This window comes from Protopterus annectens, chromosome 13.part0 (genome assembly GCF_019279795.1).
Source record: "Protopterus annectens isolate FY-2018-M chromosome 13.part0, PAN1.0, whole genome shotgun sequence".
NCBI classification, from domain to species: Eukaryota; Metazoa; Chordata; order Ceratodontiformes; family Protopteridae; genus Protopterus; species Protopterus annectens.
Genome location: NC_056747.1, coordinates 616,808,402 through 616,834,131, shown reverse-complemented (window position 1 = coordinate 616,834,131; position 25,730 = coordinate 616,808,402). Strand labels below are relative to the sequence as shown.

Sequence of the window (25,730 nt, the reverse complement as noted above, 5' to 3'; positions counted from 1 at the left end):
CACACAAGTTCACATTACTGACAAAAACTGTAAATTACATTAGTGTATCAGACTAAAAGACAAACTGTCAGTGAAAGCATACCTTTCATATTTCTGCTATATGGTTGGCAGTGAAGTTTACATAACAAGCAGACACAGATAAAAAGGCATAAACGTTCTGATGACCAAGATTAACATGCATTACAAAAATAGCTGCCAATGTAATGAAAAGTAAACAGAAGCATACCTCTCAACCTACAGACATTGAAAAGAGCAACAAAGCCCCATGAAAAGTCATCAAGCCAAAAATCTGGCATCTAATTAGCATAACATGTGAATACCAAATAGTCCATAACTCTTCCTGCTTCTGGTAGTAATGTGGGATATTACTCAGAAATACGTGTTTAAAAAAAACAAGATAGTGACAAAAATTATGGAAAAATATAAGCACAACCTGTAGACTTTAGTAAACTGCATCATAAAGTTCTATCATACAAGGTCAGTAATTTCTACTTCTGAAAAGGGGAGATGTAAGCTGTGCGCCCTCTTTCTTTAAATTACTGGTATCACTAGTATGTTGGTCACATAGTATGGTTTTCTGTGTGCCAGACAGCTTCAAAAATCACATATGATGAGAGGACTCAGAAAACTGTGTGATGAGGCAAATTAAGACTGAAAATAGGGACATACCTCCAAAAATAGGTACACCATGTGCAGGTACAAATCAAGCCTGAAAATAGGAACGTTCCTCCAAAACAGAGACAGTCTGCAGAAGACTGCTCACCTACACTTTGCTTTGGAATAAGTTCAGTGCAAAAAGGAAATTGCTTGGCTGTGGGCTGCCTCCATCTGGCAATGAAGCTTTAGTCACTTGTTCAATGTTTGATTATATCACTCTGACTATTGTGTTACCCTGTGCATGTCAAAAAGTGTTGCGGTATATATCTGTGGCTTCTAAAAAGTTACGTATTTAACACTCTCTTCTGCCAGACTCTTACAATCTATTACAGGCATGTCTGACACCAAGGAAGGCACCTCCATTTGTATGAGCCTTATCAGTGGAACCTTTATTGACTTCCAAGTTCTACAGCAAGATATCTTTTTTGAGAAGAAGTCACCAAAAGTCTGTTATCTTTGATCACAGATACCACTTTTGAAGTGATGCCTTCTGCTTGAATTAGTAATTTTTGGGGTGCAGAAGGTTTGATTTGTTTCTCTTTAAGAATCTCTGTCTTTTGCCATACCCTTCTGGAAATCTCATTTTCAATTTACCTTCCCCAAGGTTTCCACAAGAAGGGATGGTGTTTTAGATTTGGAGGGCCTTCCATCGTCTATTCAGATTCAACCTGCACTTTAGGATGTTTATCAAAGACTCATTTTTACTTTTTCTTTGAGTATACATACCTTCAGAGCTTTTAATCAACTGCTTATAGAGGCAGCCTTTTATTTCTCACAAAGATCAAATTCTTGTATGGCGTATGCCGCAACAAAGCACAAGCTGGCAATAAGACTTCTCTATATCTAGTTGCCTATCACAAGAAACTTTGCTTAGATTACTTACTAATCAATAAAAGTGCCCAAAACTGGCATAAACAATAAAAAATAATAGCATTCCAAACATGTTTACAAGCACAGTTATTGCAAAATCAATTCCTTGTAATTGAGACCAGATGATCAGACAAACTTAATGTTTCTTTTGGGCAGAAATGAGAAAATGAATAATTAAGTCCTGAGCAAGGATTCCTCTGACCCCTAAGAGTTGAAAGAAGATTTGAAGATATTTCAACCAAATGTTGGGTTTAAGTATCACATCATAAGTCTGTCAATGTTGTTAAGTATGAGAACAGCAGCAGCTTAAGGCAAGTCATTAGCACACTTGGCATAACTGAGCAAGTCAGGCAAACTTGCGCATTATAGGCTTCCCTGCTGTTTCTTTGGCTATCAACAAGGATTATGATAAAAAGGGGTGCATCTCACTTATAATCATCTTTTCGAGCAGCTCAGAGTATTTCTTTTTTTTTTTTTTGACAAAATCAACCCTGCATATTGGGATTCATGTCAATCTAGTAACAGTGGTTCCTTTGACTGCTGATAGTTGAAAATAATCTGCCAAAATGCCTTCTGGCAAACTTCTAAAATGCATTTTGCAGAAAGGCATTCCTACCTGCACTCCCCAATGTGGGGGGCAAGCCCCAATCACACCTTGATATTATATATATTTCGACATCCCACAACAGTGGAGAAAAGAGAGAGCTCCACTGTCACAGAAATTTATTTCTGCACAATTTTTCAAATCTATCAGCAGTCAAAGAAACAGCTGTCAGCAAACTGATTGTGTCCTATATACTGAACAAGGAAATAGGGAAGCAATGTTCAAAAGATTCTGCATACAGTCAAAAAATATATAAACATGTTATACCAGTTTTATATTCTCGCTTTTCAGACTGAATTTCTTCTTCACCAAAAGGCTTAACTGACATATAACCCAAGTCAGTATTCATATTAGGATAAAGTTTACTTTCTCCTTTAATTCCTTCATCAGTATGTTCTTGCTGCCTTGCAGTCAAATCCTTAAAAAAAAAAAAACTCACAATAAACAAGACAGAAAACAATCTAAACTTAACTAGGTAATTCACTTCTGCATATACATAATGGTAAAAAAATATACATATTTTGTGTATGTATATATATATATATATATATATATATATATATATATATATATATATATATATATATATATATATATATATATATATATATATATAGGGTCTATATTACATGATCGAATGATTAGGTGATCGAACACCTAAACATCGACCACATAATATTGAAAGCAAAAAACAGCGAATGGCCAATTTAACGTAGGGAAAGATTTCCCTTGGCCATTCGCTGGATTTTGCCATTTTCTCCACTGTGGAGTAATCTAGGAGTTGGTATATTTAGTTGGGGGGTGAAGCCCCCAACTTAGTTTGGCTGTAAAGTTAATTTTTTTTTTCCTTTGTGGCTGACAGTAACGTTTTCCAGCAGCATTCACTATTTTGCAGTTTGATATTACGTGGTCGATGTTTTGGTGTTCAATCATCTAATCATTCGATCATGTAATATAGACTATATATATATATATACATATATATATATATATATATATATACATATATATATATATATATATATATATATATATATATATATATATATATATATATATATATATATATATATATATATATATATATATATATATATATATATATATATATAAATTCCTGAGCTCCGGTTTGACATTCTTTATGAAAAACAGAGGTTGTCTATAGATAAGCATCCTGAATTAATTAACATCATGCATTAACTTTAATTTGTATCTAGGACTACACTACACAGCAAGCTACCATCAATTCACCCATGTTGCTTGCTACTTAACACATTTAGTCATGCCTTATACCTCATTTATTTATTTAGTTAGTTATTGTTAACTGGGGTAGAGCACTGATCTCAATTAACCAATATCAATCTTAGGCTGGATGCTACCATCATGTGGGAGTAAGCAACACATCATTTAGTCACACTGTTGTAAAGATTTTTGTTCAGTCAAAGAAAATAAGTGCAAATCAGTTAGCATACTGTTCTCAATCTCTGCAATAAGAAAATACATTCATAATCCCCAAATTATCTACTACTTTGAAATTGCTATCATATACCCTGTTTAGTTCCTAACAGATGTATTTTTGGATGTTCATGTTATATGTTCATGGTCAACCACTGATAATTGAGCTATTCATGATCTCTGGCAGTATCATGCAATGGTCATTATATTGTTACACATGCAGAACTCACAATGTAGCAAATTAGGTTGGAAAAATTAAAAGTATGTGCACACTGCATTCTGTCAATTCAACTTTCATGTCATAATGAATTGCATGTAAATATCAAATGTGGGACAGAAAAACAACACTGTGCAAACCATTGCAAGCACCAAACACAAAGGAGAGAATCCCTAAATGTTACTGTGATGTGTACACCTCTTGCACACTCTTATACAAGTGGTAACCTTTTCAAATTCAGAGTCAGCCCTAACATAGTGTGGCATGGTGCTCTAGTATGAAGACGTGCAACACCGTGTAGGGTTGGCTCCAAAGCTGTGCTGTATGCTAAACAGTCAGTCCACGGCACAGGCATATACTGCCTCCAGGAAGGCCTCTACATGCCAAGCAATTTACAAAATCGCTCAGAAATGTAAATCACAGAAGTGAACACGACCAAAAGGCCATGTTTATTTCTGTAATTTAAAGTAGCATGGGGATCTTGGTAGGGGGAAGCACTAGACACCAAGGATAATACGCTTTTGCCATAACTGTACTTTCAGCACTACGAGGATCAGGGATGGGGAAAGCACTAGCTACCAGGGAGTGCTCTAAACTCTTGTACCTTAATGGCACTTAAACAAGTATGGGGATTGGGAGTGGGATGAACTGGACACCAGGGATATGACTTGCAAAAGGAGATACAGAGGAAGGGCAGACAACTCGGGAACAGAGACAAGGACTGGTGTGTGTGTGTGTGTGTGTGTGTGTGTGTGTGTGTGTGTGTGTGTGTGTGTATGTGGGAGACTGACTTGGGGGGGGATTCCAATGCCTACATGATACAGCTTCAGCAGTTAACTGTCACAATGCAGTAGTAACTGCAATTCAAAGACATGTAAGTGAGTTGATAATGAGGTCTTTCCTCACTGCAGCTAACATGTCTCTGAATCACAAAATACTGCACGATGGGAGCAGGGTGGCTCATTTTAGGCCCTTCAATTAATCCCTGGGATATAAATGAAGGCAAAGGCACCATTCCATTCTGGCTTGGTATTTGTTTTTTTCCTGAAAAGCTATGCAACTCTGTAATTTACATTCATATTTATACATCTTTTACCTATCCACGGTATTCCAGTCTGTTACCTAGTTACATTATGTCAGTGTTCAGTGCATTTTGAGCTTAAAAATTTTCTTCCAACAGTAAACAGCCAGAACATTTCTTTGCAATACTTGAGAAACATGGCTGTGAATAGCAGTGAACTGCTTAGAGAATATTAATGCAAAACAATATCAATGTATAAGTCAAAGTGCTCAGTGACATTTTAACAGCTCAGATGAAAAGGTTATGAGAGTGTACCTAAAGAAACAAAAAATAAAGCAACAGAATGAAATTCAGAGTGTTCAGCAACACTTTGCACTTTAAAAGTGAAGGCTGTAACAATGAACGTATGTATATGGTAAGTGCTTACCGTAATGTTGGATCTTGATTATCCATGATCATCCACTTCAATGTGTGGGACTGGCAGCTGTTAGGCATCTGATAAGCAAACAGAATTCCTTTTCCTTTCACAGCTCAAGTTCTTCCCTGCCTCCCACAATGCACCACCTCTGCTTCCACACCTCAAATCAATACGTCTCATAACATCAGTGCTCAACAAACCCTTACTACCAGAACATAAACTAAACATACTAAAAATGACTAGTCTGTAAAGACCTCAGTAAGTCTGAAAAGTCTGTACAGACAAGGAATAATAATACTTTGGTGGGGGATAGAGGGTGGGTCAGTTGAAGAAGATGGGCATAAATAATCAAAATATAATGACATGGCAAATACATAACTATCACGATGGATTTTGTAGTTCATCCATTTCCATGTGTGGGACAGACTCAGGCTAAATATCCTGAGTGGCATAACAGGAGAATACCACAGAGTATTGTGACCCAAAAGGAGGACCCTGACCTAGATACAATATCTAACTTATAATGTCTTGAAAAGTTGTGCAATGAAGCCCGTGCTGCTGCTGCACAAGTATCACCTAGAAAAGAATTTCATTAAAAAGCGGATGACATGGCTATTGATCTGGTGGAGTGTGTTTTTTGTCTTGGAAGGAAGTGTTTTATTAGTACAATTGTATGCAAAGGAAATACTGTCAGACAGCTTTCTGGATAGAGTAACCCTGGATATATTTTGGCCCATTTTTGCTGGAGCAAATGTTATAAACAGCTGATGGTGCTTTCTCTTTTGTTTTGCTCGCTACAAATAAAATCTTAATTGTCTATGCACATAAAAACAATGAAGATATTTTGGCGATATTTTACTTTAGACACACCAGAATGTATGCAAGCTCCTCCCTCAAGCGACACTGGCTAAAATTTTAATTACAATATCATACCTCTTATTCATCAAGATGTAAATGCTTATTTGAAGCAAGTTGTTCTCATGAAAATGAGATTTTAAAAAGGCAGCATAACATCCATCAAGGGGCTTCCACTCCCTCCACCACAGGACTCCACAGCACTTAAAGTTGTGTATTGTATGGGGTGCAGTAGCTCCTATACTGAATGTGTTTAGCCCTTATTCACTGACATACATTAATTCAGCAATGCCCAACATTAAGAGTTTCTGATTTTTTGCTTACTTTGACCCATTTACATCTTTTACTCTTCATAAAATAAAATGATAAATAATATTTAAAAAAATGTCCCAACCACCAAGCTTAACTGACAGCCAGAAATGGATATCAGTCAACTCCACTCCGTCCACACCTGTGCAAACAAGGATGATGAGTCCTAAAGTAAAACAGCCCAGATATTTCCCCTGTTTGAGTACTGATGCAAACATACAGAAGGTGAATAGGTTGATTAATGTTGGCTTCTGAGTGTATTATAGGCAAGAAGGATGGATTAGTTCAAAGATGAACTTCATCTTTGTAGAAGACAAAGTGAGGAGGCTGAAAGGAAAGGACTTGTAGTTCAGGAAACTGTTCTGACTTGAGTTGCAGCCACTATGAAGACATATTGCGGAAAAGAAATTTCACATCAACTGAACTTGTTGGCTTGAAGAGGGGACAGGTTAGCTTCTCTCACACCAAGTTAAAATCCAAAGGAAGCATGAGATGTTAAAGAGGAGGTGGGGTGATCCCTTTTAAGAAAGCCTTACACACCTTCTGGAATGATAATGACTGAAGGCTGAAACAGTGGCGGAAGTTAGAAATAGCTGCAGAGTGTACTTCAGTACTGGAGACGCTAGTGCCTGCATCAAACAGAGAAGAGAGGAGATAAACAGTAAAACTGAGGGAATAGAAGCTTAACTGACAAAGGGTGTAAACCCTTTTACGTTACACACAAAAACATCTTTTCCAGTTTTTCCCAGTAAAGCTTATGAGTAGAGGATATTTGGGAGGCAGTAAAGATTTCTTCCATTTTTGACAAGTATAAAGGGTCCCAGGCTATCAAGGGAAATGGAGAAACCATGATGTTAAATGTAGAAATTGTATGTCTGGGTGAAGCCTTCTGGACAGATGGGGCAGGAGATCCATTTGGGGATCTAGAAGCAGAGGCTTCTTCTAGAGGTGAAACCAGAGGAAGGGAAATAAGAAGTTATGTACCTACCATAACGTTCCATGTTAGTTGTCTTCATCTTCCTTCTTGCTGGTTGGGATCAGAGCCGATCCTCGGCTCCGACTCGGCCATCTTCTATAGCTCGAGAGCTGTTTACTGGCTCGAGGCTACCCCTTATCCCATGATGCCTAGCGCTAGCTACCCAGATCTCGTTTGAAATAGCTAACCCCAGACATAGCCAGAGAACCAACCTAACCAAACAAACAGGTTGGGCATACCTGTCATACTCTCTAAGTCAGTAGAGGAAACAAACCAGAGAACACTCAGCCAGTGAAACCAAAACTCCTCTCGATCCAATAGGACAGGGGAACGGAGGGTGGGACGTAAGAAGGAAGGCGAGACGAAGACAACTAACATGGAACGTTATGGTAGGTACGTAACATTGTCTATCTCGCCTTCGTTCTTGCTGGTTGGGACAGCGTCCCTAGCACCTACAATCCTGGGCAGCTCATTGGAACAGACTCTTCAGAACAGGGGAACCAAAGTCAGCTCTGCTCCTGGAGACCATATCTAGCTTATAATGAGAAATAAAGGTATGAGGATTTGCCCACGTAGCAGCTGCACAGATAGAATCCATGGGCAACCTAGATTGGAAGGCTACAGAGGTGGCTAAAGCCCTAGTAGAATGACCTTTTGGTTTGATAGGCAACTCTTTGTTTCTCAATTGATAAATGAAAGTGATAATGTGAGACAACCACCTGGATAAGGTCACTTTGGAAACTGGGAGACCTTGTTTGCCTAGAGCAGGAGTGTCCAACCCGCGGCCCGCGGGCCGCATGCGGCCCTCAGAGCTCTTCCATGCGGCCCGCGACCCTTAAATTTAAATTTAAATTTAATTTACCTTTTTTTCCGTGTGTTTACACGTCACAGACTTTGCTGTTGTGCGCATGCGCCAACTTTCATTTTTTCACGTTTTTTCATACTAGCGTCGTTCCGCTGGTATGCGCATGCGCGAAAACACCGTTCGGCCGTTTTTTATAGTTCTGTAAAGCTGAAGGAAGGAGCGAGAGTACACTAACATTGCAAAAAGGTAAGGTAAATAATTTTGTGAGTTTAATAAGATCTTTTTAACTTGTTTGGAATACGTAAAAGGGTGATCTCTAGTCTAAATGGCAATAAAGTAGACTGAGGGTATGGGGGCTTGTAAAAAATGCTGTTTTTACTTAAAGGCATCAACACACTCAAATGGGCACGTTTCTGGATATTTATTCATTGTAATCATGGTGGTGGTGTGGCTGTGGTGATAGTTGATATAATTATGAGGCTCTGGATGGAGAACCTTGATCTTGTTGGGCTGTGGGAATGATCCACACATAAATGCATGTTTTATTGCACTATCCAGATATGATTTATGTTTTCTTGTTTAAAGGAGTTTGTTTTACTTCATATAAAATTAAGAAGTTTGTAGGATAACAATTGTAAGGGCATAAATATGTACTTTGCTTTTGCAATGGAGGTTAGTTAAGGGGAACAGTAGTTGACTCATGCAGTAGTTGATGTTTTGTGCTCTGGGGCTCTTGGAAAGTTTGTCTAGGTTCCACAGTGCTCTACTGGACCACATGCCTAGTAACTAAGAAATAAACTCAATTATACTGGTGCACAGTGCAGCACCTTATCAGGAGATATTTTTAAAGTTTTTGTTCTGTTCAGCACTTGAGAGAGACAGAGAGAGAAAGAGAGGAGTGCATACATTATTAACCTGTTCTGACTGCTACATGTCACCATTATTTCTGAAACTGCTGACATGTTAGTAAAGAAATACAAAGTCTCATTTTCAACTAGTTACATTTAAATAAATGATTGCCCCTATTATTTTGTGGGTTGTGTGACTTGCATTAAGTGAAAACCACACTGCCAAAACAAAGAACACTGCATGTGTTCAAAATCACAGTGTCACAGATACAGGACACAAATTGTGCAGAGCCATAGCAGTGGTATCCTGCAAGACTATGCTGTTTGGTTATGCTGATTTATTCACAGATCTAGGATTCTTGCCAAGACAATATCACATGCAAATAAAACCTGAGGTAGTGGCAGTAAGTCAAGCACTGAAAAAGTACCTGTCATATTCAGGAGTAAAGTGGAACATGAATTAAACAGAATAGAAAGCCTAGGTATCATTAAAAGCAATTAGAGTCAATAAAATGAGAGAATATTATACTCATTAAAAAGATGATACACATTTTACAGCTCTACAAGATCTGAACAGATTAAGTTTGAAAGATCACTACCTAATAATGCTTACAACTGAAGAAGCAATATGAAAATGACAAATGCAAATGTTTTTTTTCAGTATCAGATGCAAATTAGACATTTCTGGCAAATAATGCTGAATGATCAACTCTCTATTATGGCTTAATTATTGGCTGTGTTGTTTTGTTTTTAAATGTTTTATCATTAATTAATTAATTAAGTAATAGTATGATTTCTCTGGGAACATATTTAAATAACTGAACAAGAGTTTTGTGTTAATGCTTTGAGAAAGGACTTTTCACTTGAAAGCTTTACTCGTGAAGTGGTTTGAAGCTTTTATTTGTATTTTTGCTTTGTGATTGTGGTCTTGATCTTCGGTTTGTCTGTTCAGTTTGGTTTGTTATTTTTTTAATAACATTGACTGTCATTGCTATGTGGACCTTCCAACAGCTGTCTTTGGGCACCTGGGTGTAACACAGATATGAGCCTCACAGACACTGCACCAGTTGCATTTATTAATTTAATTTATTTATTTATTTAACACAGCAGGTGGGTCGACTTTGTATTATATTAGTCTGCATAAACCTGTGGGTCTTGTTTTTTTTTTGCTCTTCAGTTTGCCCCCAGACCATTTTTGTTCACTCAATGCGGCCCTTGCAACCGAAAAGGTTGGACACCCCTGGCCTAGAGGGTAGGAAAGGAATAGTTGGTCCGACTTCCTTATATCCTTAGTCCTATGCAAGTAAAAAAGCAATTGTCTATGAACGTCCAATTGGTGCAATTTGTATTCTGCCTTGTTGGAGTGGTTAGGGAAAAACACAGGAAGGTCTATAGATTGGCTGAAATTTTTTTCTGAGGAGACTTTCGGAAGGAATGAGGGATTAGTCCTTAGAGCAACCCTGTCCTTATGAAAAACCAAGTATGGAGGACGAACACATAGTGCCTGAAGTTCAGAGACACGTCTGGCTGAAGTAATAGCTACTAGAAAGAGTGTTTTCCAAGATAGAAACTTAATGGAGCAGGACGCCGCAGGTTCAAAGGGGGGCATAATTAAGGAGGTTAGTACCAAATTAAGGTCCCAAGGAGGAGGGGGATCTCTCACTGGAGGTCTCAGGAGAGTAGTCCCTCTTAAAAAGGCTTTACAGAGCTTATGAGACATATTGTTTGAATTAGACAACGCAACATGAAAGTTAGAAATGGCCGCCAATTGGACCCTGACTGTAGCAGAAGCGGACCCAGAATGAAAATGTTGTGCTAGGAACTCCAAAATTTCGTGGACTGGAGCTGAAAAAGGATCTACGTTCCTAGCCTCTGCCCAACAAGAAAAACGTTTCCATTTGCTAGCATAATTCTTTCTAGTTGTGGACTTGTGAGAGGAGACAATAATTTCACGCACGGCAGGGGAAGTGGAAGTGGAGCAACCAAGCTGTGATCTGGATTGTTTGGAGGGATTGATGCAGCCCGCCTGATTTATGAATCAGTAGGTCTGGAATAGGATCCAGAGTCCAGGGCTGATCGAGAAGGTAATGGTGCAGGAACGGAAACCATATCTGTCGAGGCCAGTAGGGGGCAATGAGGATCATTTTGCAACCCAACGATATTGCTTTCTGTATGAGTTTTGGTATCGGGGGAAACACAGGGAAGGCATAAAGAAGTCCCTGAGGCCAATTGTGGACTAGAGCGTCTCTGGGAGTGTGACCTGGAAGTGGAAGAAGGGAGAAGTAGCTGCAGCATTTGCTGTTGAAGGGGGTGGCAAAAAGATCGCAACAAGGCTGCCCTCATTTGCGGAAGATCAGATCTGCAACTACCTGATTCAGAGACCACTCGTGAGGCATGAGAATAGCTCTGCTGAGCCTGTCCGCTATGATGTTGGAACTCCCAGGGATGTGCGTCGTCGCAATCAGAAAACGTTGGGAGGAAATCGCCCACTGCCAGAGTCTAGTGCTTCTCAACATAGGGGTTAGGACCTGGTTCCGACCTACTTGTTGATGTACCAGACCACTGACATGTTGTCCGTTTGAATTGCAATGGTCACAGAAGGGAGAGTGTCCTGAAGAACTTGCAACACTAGGAGCACAGCTCTCATTTCTAGGACGTTTATATGCAGATGGTACTCGTGCGGCTGCCAAGTGCCTTGGACTGTCTTGCCCTGATAATGCCCCTCCGACCCTATCAGGGAGGCGTCTGTGGTCACTGTGGCAACCGGAGGGGGCTGAATGAAGGGTCTGCCCTGAGTCACTAGCGGGGAGACCATCCACCAGGAAAGGTGCCTTTTGCATGCTTCTGTAATCATGATCATGTGAGACATGAGCAGCTGTTGGAAAGATCACTGTGTGAACAGAAGCCACTGAAGGATCCTCATGTGAAAGTAGCCCAGTGGGATTAGAAGAATTGCTTCTGCCATGGAACCCAGAGTTTGAAGGACGAATCTGACTTGGATCCTTTTGCTCTGCATTAGAATTTGTACTTGCTGGCGAATTGCAGACACCATTTCTGGCGGTAGCCTTGCGGACATGTTCCTTGTGTCTAAGTCTGCTCCTATATAGGTGATAGATTGGCAGGGCAACAAGGCAGATTTTTCGAAGTTTATTGTAATGCCTAGCTAGGAGCAGATTGTGACTGTGTAGTCCCTGGCTTGCAGAAGTTGAAGCCTGGTAGTAGCAGTGAGGAGCCAGTCTTTTAGATATGGAAACACCTGGAATCCTCGACGTCTCAGGTGAGCCGTAACCACTGCCATACATTTGTTGAACACCCTGGGGGCTGTGGTGAGAACAAAGGGCAAAGCTCTGAACTGGTAATGACCAGCTTCCAGCCGGAAGCGAAGGAATCTCCTGGAGCACCTGTCCATTTTGATGTGGTAGTACGCATCCTGAAGATCTATAGAGCACATCCAATTGTCTTGACCCAGAAAGGCTAGAATGGACTGTAGCGTGACCATCCGAAACTTTGAACAGATTTGTTTCATCTGCTGAGATCCAGAATCGATCTCCAGTCCCCTGTCTTTTTTTTTTTCCTTGAGTAAGTTCCGGATCCGTGATGGTCTGCCGGGACTTCCTGGATGACTCTTTTTTATAGCAGTTTTGAAACTTCTATGACTGCTTGGTCCCTCAGATTGGGTGGAACATCTGGAAGGGATATGCTTGACGATAAGGGGGGTTGAAAGAAGGGAATTTTGTAACCTCCGGATATAACTGACCGTGCCCATTTGTCTTGCGTTAAATTTTGCCAGGCTTTTGGGAACAGTGAAAGTCTTCCCCCGACTGCCTCCAGAGGCGGGCAGCCGGGCAACCCTTCAAGGATGCTGAAAGGGCTTCTCAGAGAAGGATTCTCTGCTGCCCTGGTTCTGCGCACCCCCTCTGCCACGAGGGTGGCGCCTGTTGTTGTTGTTTTCCCCTCTGCCCCTGGAGGAAAAATCGCTACGTGTGTCAGGCGAGGCTCCCTGGGATTTTCGGAACCACATTTTACCACTCATCTGACCCTTGGGAATATGGTCTGGAAGGAGTGGAAAAACGGACTCCCATGGCAGAGAGAGACTTGCCTTCTTGCTCACACCTAGTCAAAGTGTCTTTCACTTGTGGTTCAAAAAGAAAGGAACCATCAAAGGGGGTGTTGGTGAATGACACTCTAAAGGGTTCCGCAAAGTTACACAGCCGCATCCATGCATGTCTCCTAAGGGCCACGCCCGTACCTGCGGCTCTACTCGCACCATCGGCTGCATAGGAAATGAGCCTCATGGAGGAGTTGACTACAGAATTAAGGGTCGCCAGCTGGGAAGCCACTTTAGCTTGAGCCCCCTCAGCTGATGGATCTTGAAGGGTATCTCCGAGCTCTTTAAGGAGATCCCTCTGAAGCCAGGTAAAATGGCATAAGTAGTTCAGTGACCTCATAGAAAAGGTCGCTGAAGCAAACATTTGCTTCCCTTATCTGTCCATAGTCCTAGACTCCTTGTTAGGAGGATGGACAGATGAAGAGGTTTCCGCTAACTCTTTTTTGGTGGCTGCTGCTACCACCTTGGCATCAACAGGAACATCATTGGTAAGGAACTGCTTATCATGGGGTGCTGTGATGAACTTGCCAGATCTCCTCGGAGTTGGTTCCACTGTATCCGGGGCTGACCAAGCTTTTCGAGCCACCACGGACATAAGTGGATCGAAAGGTGGAGAAACCCAGGAGGTGGAAGGTCCGGAACCGAACGCATCCAGGAATATAGACTCATCCTCGGTAGGGGCTAGGGGATTCCTCAAGCAAGAAGAAACCAGTCTGGTGGACCCTGGCCATAAGCAAACTTTACAATAAAAGGAGGAGTCTTATACAAAAAAAGGCCAAATCTCAAGTAGAAAATTCATCCCTGATCAGCATTAGTAAGAAATTGAGGGCCCTCATCAAGTCAACTAAAGCTAATTTTGAAAAGAAAGTTGCCAAGGATAACCATAAGGCCTTCTATGGCTACGTCAAAAACCTAAATGGCAACGCTCAGGTCTGTTCTGAGCTAGTACAAAATGGAACAAAATACACTAACCCTTCTGACATTGCCAACATCTTGGCTGACAGGTTCAGTGCAAATCCCCCCACCACCACCACCACCTACAGGGCCTATTACCATTCCAGAGGATTGTGTAAGTCCAATTATTACTGATATGTTGGTTAATAAGGCTCTATCTAAAGCTAAAAGCACTGCCTCCATGGGACCAGATGGTGTCTCAGGCTGTGTTATACACGAGCTCCAAAAGGAATTAACCCCGCATCTTAATACCCTGTTCAGTCTCAGCCTCTCCAAAGGATATGTGCCCATAGTATGGCGCACGGCAACGGTGGTCCTGCTACACAAGGGTGGGGTCACAACTGACCCTGGGAACTACCGATCAATAAGCCTGACCAGTCTGATCTGTAAGGCTTGGTTGACTTTTTCGAAACAGTCACCAAAGCCATTGATGAGGGAAAGGCAGTCCATACAGCCTACCTCGATCTGGCGAAGGCCTTCGATACAATACCCCACTCGGGTATCATTGAAAAACTCATCAGCTTAAATGTTAACCCATACATCACAAGATGGGTTGCAAACTGGCTGAGTGACAGAACCCACAGGGTCAGAGTTGCTGGCGCCATGTCAGACTCAAAGCCTGTCACAAGTGGTGTACCACAGGGCTCAGTCCTGGGCCCACTCTTGTTTGGCATCTACTTTTCCAAGTACAAGCAAACACAGGAGGGTTATGGCTGACAAAGTTTGCAGATGACTGCAAACTGGGCCATAGTAGAAAACACATCTGACACAGATATCCTTCAGAAGGGTCTCACAGAAACGGATAACTGGTGCCAGTGCCATGGCCTAAAGTTAAATGCCACCAAATGCATAGTCATACCCTTCGGAAAACAAGGTTACCCCTAGCTACCAAATAGGTGGCAATCCACTGAGCACAGAAGAAGTTATCAGGGACCTGGGGACCCAGGTTGATAGTAGTCTGTCATTCGACACCCATGTAGCTAAAGTAGTTAGGAAGACCTTCTACATTGCCCACCTTATCATGAAGGGATTCTCATCTAGATCAAGGGAGGTCATAGTCTCCCTATACTCATCACTCATCAGACCAATGATTGAGTACAATGCCCCATTCGGAATGTATCTGACCCGACACTTGCAGCAGCTGGAGAGGCCACAAAGTTCCTCACCAAAAGGATAAAGGGTCTCAAACATCTGTCCTATGCTGCCCGACTGAAAGAACTCCAGCTCTATTCAGTCGCACCGCTTGCTCAGAGGTGACCTTTGCCTAACATACAAGGCCATGTCAAACCCAGATTTGATGAATATGCTTCACCTCAAAAATCTAGATCCGTCAGAGCCACAAGGCGGAGACTTAAACCTCGACACGCTATTAATAGGACGTGCTGGAGGGATAGATTCATCACCCAAAGACTCCTATGCTGTGGAATAAAATCGGTATATATGAGGCAGAGCACTCGCTGGCCTTGTTCAAGAGAAATCTTGACCAATGGATGGGAGATCGCAGATATACCCCAGGGATTACCTCAGTGTCACTGCTCAACAGAGGCACAGCAAAATAATGGGTATAGTTCCCCATACTAAAGGGGTGGCGTAAGCCACAAAACTATGGGCTAGGCTTGTAAATGCCCTCGGGCAGATAGCCTAGTATGAACCTATGAACCTATAAGGCTATGGAGCGAATCATTATGGAACTCATAAATGGAGAGATTGGGAACCTCCAGTCGCTGGACCCCACACAGTTCGGCTTCGTCAAAGGCAGATCATGCCTCCTGAACCTGGTGGAGTTCTTTGAGACAGTTACTCAGGCTATAGATAAGGGAAAGGAGGTACACACGGCTTACCTTGACTTTGCTAAAGCATTTGACATCATTCCCCATTCAGGTATTATTGATAAGCTCACCAGCCTGGGCATAAACTCTTACGTCACAAGATGGATCGCAAACTGGCTCTCAAACAGATCCCATAAAGTAAGAGTAGCGGGATCTATGTCCAAATCCAGACCAGTAACGAGTGGTGTGCCTCAGGGCTCTGTCCTGGGGTCCCTCCTGTTTGGCATATACTTCTCAGAAGTACAGGCAAGCACGGAAGGGCTGTGGCTGACTAAGTTTGCGGACGGCTGCAAACTGGGTGCTATAATAGAGTCTCCGGCCGACATGAAGATCCTCCAGAAGGGCCTAAATGAGACTGATGCATGGTGTCAAAAACATGGTCTGAAGCTAAATGCAAAAAAATGCGTAGTAATCCCCTTTGCAAAAAACAGAGTATCCGCAAACTACAACATAGGAGGTAATCCCCTGAAATCTGAAGAAGAAATAAGGGATCTAGGGACCCAAGTTGATAGTCAGCTTTCCTTTGATAACCATGTTGCCAAAGTGGTTAGAAAATCTTTCTATGTGACCCATCTGATCACGAAAGGGTTCGCATCAAGATCTAAGGATGCAATGGTGCCCCTCTACTCTTCCCTCATCAGACCCATTATTGAGTACAATGCACCAATTGGAATGTACCTGGCTAGACATCTCCAGCAGCTGGAGAGACCACGGAGGTACCTAACCAAGAGGATTACTGGCCTCAAACAGTAGCCCTATGCAGCACGACTGAAAAAGCTAAGACCGTTCTCTGTTGCATACCGCTTTCTCAGAGGCAATCTCTGTCTAACGTACAGAGCCATGTCCAACCCAGAATTGTTGAACATGCTCCATCTTAGCAAAACCAAATCTACTCGCGCTACACGCGCTAGGGATATAAACCTCAACACAACAATGAATAGAACATGCTGGAGGGACAGATTCCCTTCGCAGAGACTTCCCTTACTATGGAACAGGGTCCGATCTACATAAGACAGAACCCCTCACTATCACTCTTCAAGAGGGACCTTGATGAGTGGATGGGTAACAGAAAGTTCACACAGGGGATCACACCAACAGCACTACTAGATTGGGGCCAAGGGTACTAGCTGCTAGTACAAGGGTATAGGGAACTACTAAAGGGGCGGTGAATACCGCACAATGTGGCTGGGCTAATATATGCCTTCGGGCAGATAGCCCAGTACCAACCTATGAACCTATTCCAGTTCCCCCTCTGCTTAAGCATTTCGAGGATGTCTGAAAAGGAAACATCTTCAGAGGGGGATCTCAGGGACCCTTCCGAATCATCCAAGTCTGTATCAGAAGTGACAGACTCAGGGGAGTCAATGTGTTTCCTCTTGCACTTCTTCTTACGAGGGGGCTCCACTGAATGATCAGGGGAGGCCTCGGACGAAGAGGAAACACCCAATGGGGTGCCCTGGAGCACCGGTTCCCCAAGCTTGGGGTCTGGAGGAGGAGCAGAGGTTGGCACAGGCACTGCAGGGGACGTTGCCGATGGGGCTGATAGTGGAGATGACTCAGTGGCCAGCACACTCCTCATGACATCGAAGGCATCCCTGCCACGATGCAGAGAAAGCTCCAGTTCAGAGTAAATCGGAATCTTTCTCCGTACCAAGGGAGACGGCTCCAAGGCTGATGTATGAGCCAAGCTCACCTGCGCTGATGCTCCGAGAGGGAGAATGGGGTCGGATAAGGGTCCAATGCCACTCGCCCCCTCAGAGCCGATGAGGGAGCCCCGGCGCCCAGATCCCTTGACGGACGGCACCATCAAGGGAATCGGAGCCAACGATGGAACCGGAGATAGAGTTATCAGAGCCGACGGTTCCACTACTTGAACCCCAACAAACTCCGGCTCCGAGCTCAATGGAGTCAGAGGAGGAACATCGATAGAAGTGGTCAGAGCCAACACCTGTTGAGGAGGGCTGGACAACATCTTGGCAAGTGCCTGCGACTTTAGCAACCTACTGACCACTCTCTCCACGTCGTGATCCGAGAGCCTAGAGGATCGAGAGGAGTGAGAAGATCTGTGACTGCGCTCGCTCTGAATCAGGGGAGACCAAGGAGCCGAATGTATCGATTCCAAAGAAGGGGACCTCAGCCTCTTGTGGCTCCGCGAAGGCTCCGAAGGTTCTGATGGAGCCGATGGGGAGATAGTCTTATCGGTTCCAGCCGGAACTGAAGTAGCAGGTAGAGTCTGAATCAAAGACGGCTCCGAACTTGGAGCCGACAATTTGGTTGATTTAGGGGATTTCACAGGCTGAGTCTTAACCGGTGAATCCTGGGGCTTTAAAAGGCCCCTAAGAATAAGCTTATTCTTAGACTCCTGCAAAACTCTTGGACTAAATGCATGGCAGATAGAACAAGAGTCCTGCAGGTGCACAGCGCCTAAACAATAGACGCAAGAAGTGTGCCCATCTGTCAGAGACATTTTCTGACAGCATGAGTCACACTTCTTGAACCCAGACACATTGGATTCTTTGGACATCCTGTAACAAAAAATACAACAATAGCTAACCAATCAAAATACAGTCTACAGAAAAACAAAGTATACTACAGACTAAGCTAAAGTTTTTTTTTTTGTTTGTTTTTTTTTTTTTTTATAGGAAAGCCTCTAACTCAAACAGCTAGCCTATAAAGAAGGTAGAAGGAAAAGCCTCTAACTTAAACGGCTAACCTGACAGGAAAAGAATAAGGAGGGGGGACGGGGAGAACTCTCTAATTAAATGAGTTCTAAAGGGAAGGAAAGGAAGCTACAAATACACACTTAGCTAACACAACAAATATAAGACTAAAAACTAACAATAACCCCTAAGGAAAAGACTATTTCTAGTAAAAAAGTTGCATAAAGAAACTTTATACGAGCCTGAGCCAGAAAAACGACACCTCGCAGCTGAAGCGGCAAACGATATCTGGGTAGCTAGTGCTAGGCATCATGGGATAAGGGGTAGGCTCGAGCCAGTAAACAGCTCTCGAGCTATAGATGATGGCCGAGCCGGAGCCAAGGATCGGCTCCGATCCCAACCAGCAAGAACGAAGGCAAGATAGACAACTTAACATCCATAGTTATCATGAACAGACAGGAGCTATGAAGATAATTGTTGCTCAGCACAATCTTTCTGTAGAAACCTGGTAATAAGGGGAAGTAGAAGAACACCATAAAGGCCAGTGGTAACTAAGGAACCGGAACACCCCCCCGGAGTCTGTTCCTAAGGACAATGAAGCTGCTGCATTTGCTGTTGTTTGGGGATGTAAACAGTTGCAAGACTTTCCCCAAAAATGGAAAGTCATCAGTGCCACTCTTTTCAGTCGAAGGACCACTTGTGAGGTGTCAAAATACATCTGAAAAGCCTGTCTGATACACAGCTGATTTAACCAGGGATGTCTGCTGTTAAAAGAAAGCAATGTGAGGGCATCACCCATTTCCACATTCTGATAGCCTCTCAACAATGGTGGTAAAATCTGCTGCCACCATGTTAGCAGACAAACCACACCACTGTCATGATGACTGTGAACTGCTATGACACCTTGGGGAAGGAGGTCCTGGACTGCCCACAAAACAAGGGGGACTGATCTCATCTCCAGAACACTGATGTGCATATTAACCTTTTGCTATGACCACATTTCTTCGACTGTCTGTCTTTCACAATTCTCCCCTCCCACCCCATGGCAGATGCAGCCATGATAATTTTGGCCACTAGTAGGGGGTAGAAAGGACAGTTGTGTAAGAACTTACCATAACAGTAGATATCTAAATTAAAGCTGCAGTATTGCTTACTCATAGGAAGTATATTTGACAGGATACTTCCTACGAGTAAGCAAGTATCCTGTCAAGGACACTGTACATCCAGCCAGTTTACCAACGCATGGGCTCCTTCCACTCACACATTATGTCCAAACTAAGACCTATACATGAGACTATTTGCTTGTACATAAGGGATGTACAGGTATGAAGTTCCTCAGGGCTTCTTTGCCTTGGGAAAAGGTGTCTGAGGCTAAAGGTTGAAATAAAAATGACTCAGGTAAGTAGGAAAAGAGAATAGAAAAAGAAAGAAGGCATCACCAGCATCGCAGCTACAGTTTATTGAATGTCTTACTACCTGTATAAAAAAACTCAGAATAAGCTGCAATGCAGTTTTATTGTCAGAGTCAGGATTATCAGAAATTACTTTACTCATGTTACCAAAAACAGACAAAAGATACCTGATGGTAGTTTATGGTGCAGAAAGAAAGACTTTGTAGGGGTATACTTTCTTCCCATCCTTATCTATAGTTCTACTGTTACCATTTGGCAGAGCATTTGTAGATGGAAGGAGCTTAGAGGCAAAGTCAGATTCCATGGAATCACAGCGCAAGGAAGGATTCTTGTGCAAATATTTATGGAATCTTAGCTTTTATAAAATCTATCAAGTCTTTTAAGTGTTGGTGGTTGTAACTCAGGTATCAGGGATGAAGACAAGAATGAGTATTGTAAAGAATAAGCACAGAAAGAATACCTGAAGGCTTTAGGACACCCATGTGTAGTAAACTCTCAGTTAACCGCCACCCATGGGTTTTTGTAGATGCTGGATAATAAGAAGTTATGTACCTACCATAACGTTCCATGTTAGTTGTCTTCTCTCGCCTTCTTTCTTGTTGGATGGGTTCGGAGCCGATCCTCGGCTCCGACTCGGTCACTTACTAAAGCTCGAGAGCTAATTTTACCAGCTCGAGGCAACCCTATATCCCATGATGCAAGGCAAAGACTACCCAGATCTCGTTTGGTAGCTAAGGAAATTATGCAATACATTCCTCCAACTGGAGAGGAGGAGGAAGAGGTAATAATACTAAAAATGACAATAATAATAATAATAATAATAATCCCCCGAAAAGGATCAACCTAATCTAATGACACCAGAAAGCTGATTAGCTAGAAAAATGGATTAAGCCTCTTAAGGGAAGAGGCACAATCTTCTCGGTCTGACCAGGCTAGGGGGATGGTGGGCGGGACGCAAGAAAGAAGGCGAGAGAATGCAACTAACATGGAACGTTATGGTAGGTACATAACTTCTTAATGTTAAGTTGTCAATCTCGCCTTCATTCTTGCTGGATGGGACCGCGTCCCTAGCACCTCTATCCTGGGTGGCTCAATGGAACAGACTCTTGAGAACGGTGGAACCAAAATTCGCTCTGTCTCTGGAGGCCAAGTCTAATTTGTAATGTGAAACAAAGGTATGAGGAGAGGACCATGTGGCTGCTGCACAAATAGTGTCTTTTGGAAGTCTAGCCTGAAAAGCTGTAGATGTAGCTAGAGCTCTGGTAGAATGGGCTTGGCCTAGAAATCAACTATTTGCCTCTGAGCTGATAAATGCAAGTAATCACAGAAGACAGCCATCTAGATAGAGTTACCTTGGATACTGGAAGGCCTTTCCTGTTCTCTGCATAGGATAAAAACAGTTGATCAGATTTCCTAAAATGTTTGGTTCTGTCCAGATAATATCTGAGTTGGCGGTGAACATCAAGATAATGTAGTTTTTGTTCCGCTCTATTAGAATAATTTGGGGAAAAAACTGGAAGATCAATGGATTGATTTAAGTTCGTCTGCGATGCCACTTTGGGTAAGAAAGACGGATTAGTCCTTAGAGAAACTCTGTCTTTGTGGAAGAATAAGTAGGGAGGACGAATGCAGAGGGCATGCAGCTCAGATACTCTCCTGGCAGAAGTAATGGCGACTAGAAAGAGTGTCTTCCAAGAAAGAAATTTCAATGAACAGGCAGCCGCAGGTTCGAAAGGGGGAAGAATCAAGGATGTTAAAATTAAATTTAGATCCTACTGTGGTGGGGGGGTCTCTAATCGGAGGTTTAAGTAAAAAAATACCTCTAAGGAATGCCTTGCAAAGTTTATGTGACATAATGTTGTAGTCCAAGTAGCCTATATGAAAATTTGAAATGGCTGCCAGCTGAACTTTTACTGTGGAGGAAGAAGATCCTGAATGAAAAATCTCGGCTAGGAAGTCCAAGACCGAATGAATCGGAGCAGTATAGGGGTCTATATTCCTAGCTTTTGCCCAGAAGGAGAAACGTTGCCATTTACTAGTGTAAATCCTTCTGGTGGAAGATTTAAGGGAAGCTACTATGATATCCCGGACGGGATTAGAAATCAAAGGAAGCCTGGCTAGGGATGGAAGTGGAGCAACCAAGCAGTGAGGTTGAGAGAAGGTATGGATTGGTGCAGCTGCCCCGACTGGTGGGTCAGAAGATCTGGAACCGGGTCCAGATGCCATGGCTGTACCAAAAGATAACGATGTAGGAACGGAAACCATATCTGTTGAGGCCAATAAGGGGCAATGAGAATCAACTTGGCTCTCAAGGCGGTTGCTTTCTGAATTACTTGTGGTATCAGAGGAAAGGGAGGAAAGGCATTAAAAAGTCCCCGGGGGGCAATCTTGGGTTAGAGCGTCTCTGGGGGGATGGCCTGGAAGGGGGAAGAGAGAGAAGAAGTCGGGGCATTTGCTGTTTTGAGGTGTAGCAAAAAGGTCGCAGCAAGGAAGGCCCCACTTCTGAAAAATCTCTTCCGTCACTGATTGTTTGAGAGACCACTCATGAGGCATGAGAATAGCTCTGCTCAACCTGTCCGCTATGATGTTGGATTTCCCGGGGATATGCGTTGCTATCAGAAACCGCTGAGAAGAGATTGCCCACTGCCAAAGTCTGAGAGCCTCTCGACACAGTGGATATGACTTGGTTCCGCCCTGCTTGTTGATATACCACACTATGGACATATTGTCCGTTTGGACTGCAATAGTTCCCAGGGGAAGAGAGTCGTTGAGGGCTTGCAACGTTAAAAGCACTGCTCTCATCTCCAGGACATTTATGTGCAGATGGCATTCGAAAGGTTGCCAAGTGCCATGGACCATCCTGCCCTGATAATGCCCCCCCCCACCCGATCAGGGAGGCGTCTGATGTAACCGTGGCGACCGGGGCGGGAGTAACAAAGGGTCTGCCCTGATGGACTTGAGGGGACAATATCCACCAGGTCAGATGCCTTTTGCAAATTGGAGTTATTATGATCCTGTGACACATGGGAAGTTGTTGAAAGGACCATTGGGCGAACAGCATCCATTGTAGAAGACGCATGTAAAAGCAGGCAAGAGGAAGAAGTGTTATGACGGCCGCCATAAGACCCAATACTTTCAGAGCAAATCTGGCCTGAATTTTGTTGCTGAGAAGAATCACCTGGACGTGATTTTGAATGTCCAAGATCCTTTGGTCTGTTAACTTTGCTGACTGTTGTACGGTGTCCAATTTGGCGCCTATAAAAGTAATAGATTGACAAGGCGACAAGGCAGATTTTTCGAAATTTATAGAAATTCCTAGCCCTCTGCAAATGTGAATGGTGTAATCTCTGGCTTGGAGAAGTTGATGCCTGGTGGTGGCAGTGAGGAGCCAGTCGTCTAGATATGGAAACACCTGGAATCCTTGACGTCTCAGGTGAGCCGTAACCGCTGCCATACATTTGGTGAACACTCTGGGGGCTGTAGTGAGTCCAAATGGCAGGGCTCTGAATTGGAAGTGACTGGTCCCCAGCCCGGCGGAGAAACCTTCTGGAGCGCCTGTGAATTTTTATGTGATAGTACGCATCCTGAAGATCTACCGAGCACATCCAATTGTCCTTGCCCAGAAAGGGTAGAATGGACTGCAGCGTGACCATCCGGAATCTTGTTTTCTTTACAAACTTGTTTAGTTTGCTGAGATCTAATATTGGTCTCCAGTCCCCTGTCTTTTTTGGTACTAAAAAGAACCTTGAGTAGATACCGGATCCTATTTGGTCTGCTGGGACTGGCTGGATGGCTCTTTTTGCTAGCAGTTTTGAAATCTCTGGTACTGCTAGATCCCTTAGACCGGGTGGAATGTCTGGAAGGGTTCCCTTTTGCTGAACTGGGGATTGAATAAAGGGAATTTTGTAACCCTCGGATATGATCGACTGTACCCATTTGTCTTGAGAAAGGGAAAGCCAGGCTTTGGGGTACAGCGATAATCTTCCCCCGACTGCCTCCGAAGGTGGACAATCGGGCAACATCTCAGGGATGCTGGAAGGGTTTGTCAGAGAGAGGCTCCCTGCTACTCTGATTCTGCGGACCCCGTCTGCCTCTAGGGCGGCGTCTGTTGTTGTTACCCCCTCTGCCTCTGGGGGTAAACTGACCTCGTGCGTCAGGCGTGACTCCTTGAAATTTGCGGAACCACATTTTCCCTCCCTTCTGACCTTTTGGGTAAGGTCTTGAAGGAGTGGAGAAACGGACTCCTACGGCAGAAAGAGTCTTGCCATCTTGTTCGCATCTAGTCACGGTGTCTTTCACTTGAGGTCCGAACAAAGTCGAGCCATCAAAGGGAGAGTTTGTAAAGGACGCTTTGAAGGGATCTGCAAAATTACAAAGCCGCATCCAGGATTGACGCCTTAAAGCCACTCCTGTGCCTGCGGCCCTACTCGCTCCATCGGCTGCATATGAAATGAGCTGCATGGAGGAGTTAACAATGGAGTTTAGGATTCCTAGCTGTGAGTTAATCTTATCCTGAGACCCAGCAGCTGACGGATCCTGTAAAACTTCTCCCAACTCTTTAAGAACATCTCTTTGAAGGCGGGTGAAGTGACACAAGTAGTTCAGCGATCGCATGGCAAAGGTCGCTGAAGAAAAAATCCGCTTGCCGTACCTATCCATAGTCCTAGAATCCTTGTTAGGAGGATGGACAGGTACTGAAGGATCAGCTAGTTCCTTCTTGGTGGCTGCAGCCACCACCATGGCATCAACCGGGACACCTTTTGTCAAATATTGCCTATCAGGTGGGGCCGTAATGAATTTAGAAGGCCTCTGAGGAATAGGTTCCACCGAATCTGGGGCCATCCATGCCTTCCGAGCAACCACGTCCATAAGAGGGTCGAAAGACGGAGACACCCAGGAGGTGGAGGGTCGAGACCCGAATGCCTCCAGGTATACTGACTCGTCCTCGGAAGGATTAAGGGAAGCCCAGTTCCCCCTCTGCTTAAGGAGTTCAAGAATGTCTGAGAAAGAGACATCCTCAGAGGGGGACCTTGGGGATCCCTCCGACTCATCCAAGTCAGTATCGGCTGTAATAGACTCGGGGGAGTCTAGATGTTTCCTCTTACATGTCCTCTTACGCGGAGGTTCACCTGACGGATCAGGAGAAGCCTCGGAAGAGGAAGATATTCCCAATGGGGAAACCTGAGGCGTTGGATCTCTGGGTCCGAGAGCAAGAGAGTGGGAAGAGACGTCAGCAGGCACTGTAGTGGGAGGAGCTGATGGAACTGACCGTTGACTACGCCCAGGGGCTAGTACACTCCTCATCACCTCGATGGCTCCCCTGTCAGAGAGGCCAGAAGGCTCCCGCTCCGAAGAGATAGGAACTCCAGGCCTCACCGACAGGGACGGCTCCGAGGCCGATGTCGGGGCTGAGCTCACCAACGCCGAAGCTCCGAGAGGGAGAACGGGGTCGGACAAGGGTCCGATGCCACTCGCCCCCTCGGAGCCGACGAGAGAGACCAGACGCCCGGATCCCTCCAATGAAGGCCTCAAGGAGGAAATCGGAGCAGAGGACGATGGAGCCGAAAGGGGGGGGGGTGGTATCGGCTCCGAAGTCACAACAGTCACGGCTCCGAGGAGCTCCGGCTCCGAGCTCTGTAAGAGAGTCGAAGGAGGAATGTTAGGTGGATGTGTGATAGCTACCGTCTGTTGAGATGGGCTATTGAGCATTTGGGCCAATGCCTGAGACTTTA

The 25,730-nt window shown here is 43.7% G+C and overlaps 1 protein-coding gene across 3 annotated transcripts in view; it reads right to left on the bottom strand.

The window, feature by feature from the left end:
* Positions 1 to 25,730, bottom strand: part of TEX14 (testis expressed 14, intercellular bridge forming factor) — a 3,435,352-nt gene that overhangs the window by 1,948,064 nt on the left and 1,461,558 nt on the right. For all 3 annotated transcript variants that reach the window (XM_044054283.1, XM_044054282.1, XM_044054281.1), the window contains one exon: positions 2,399 to 2,549. In XM_044054283.1, coding sequence (XP_043910218.1) covers positions 2,399 to 2,549 — 151 coding nt within the window. The remainder of the gene's footprint in view (positions 1 to 2,398; positions 2,550 to 25,730) is intronic.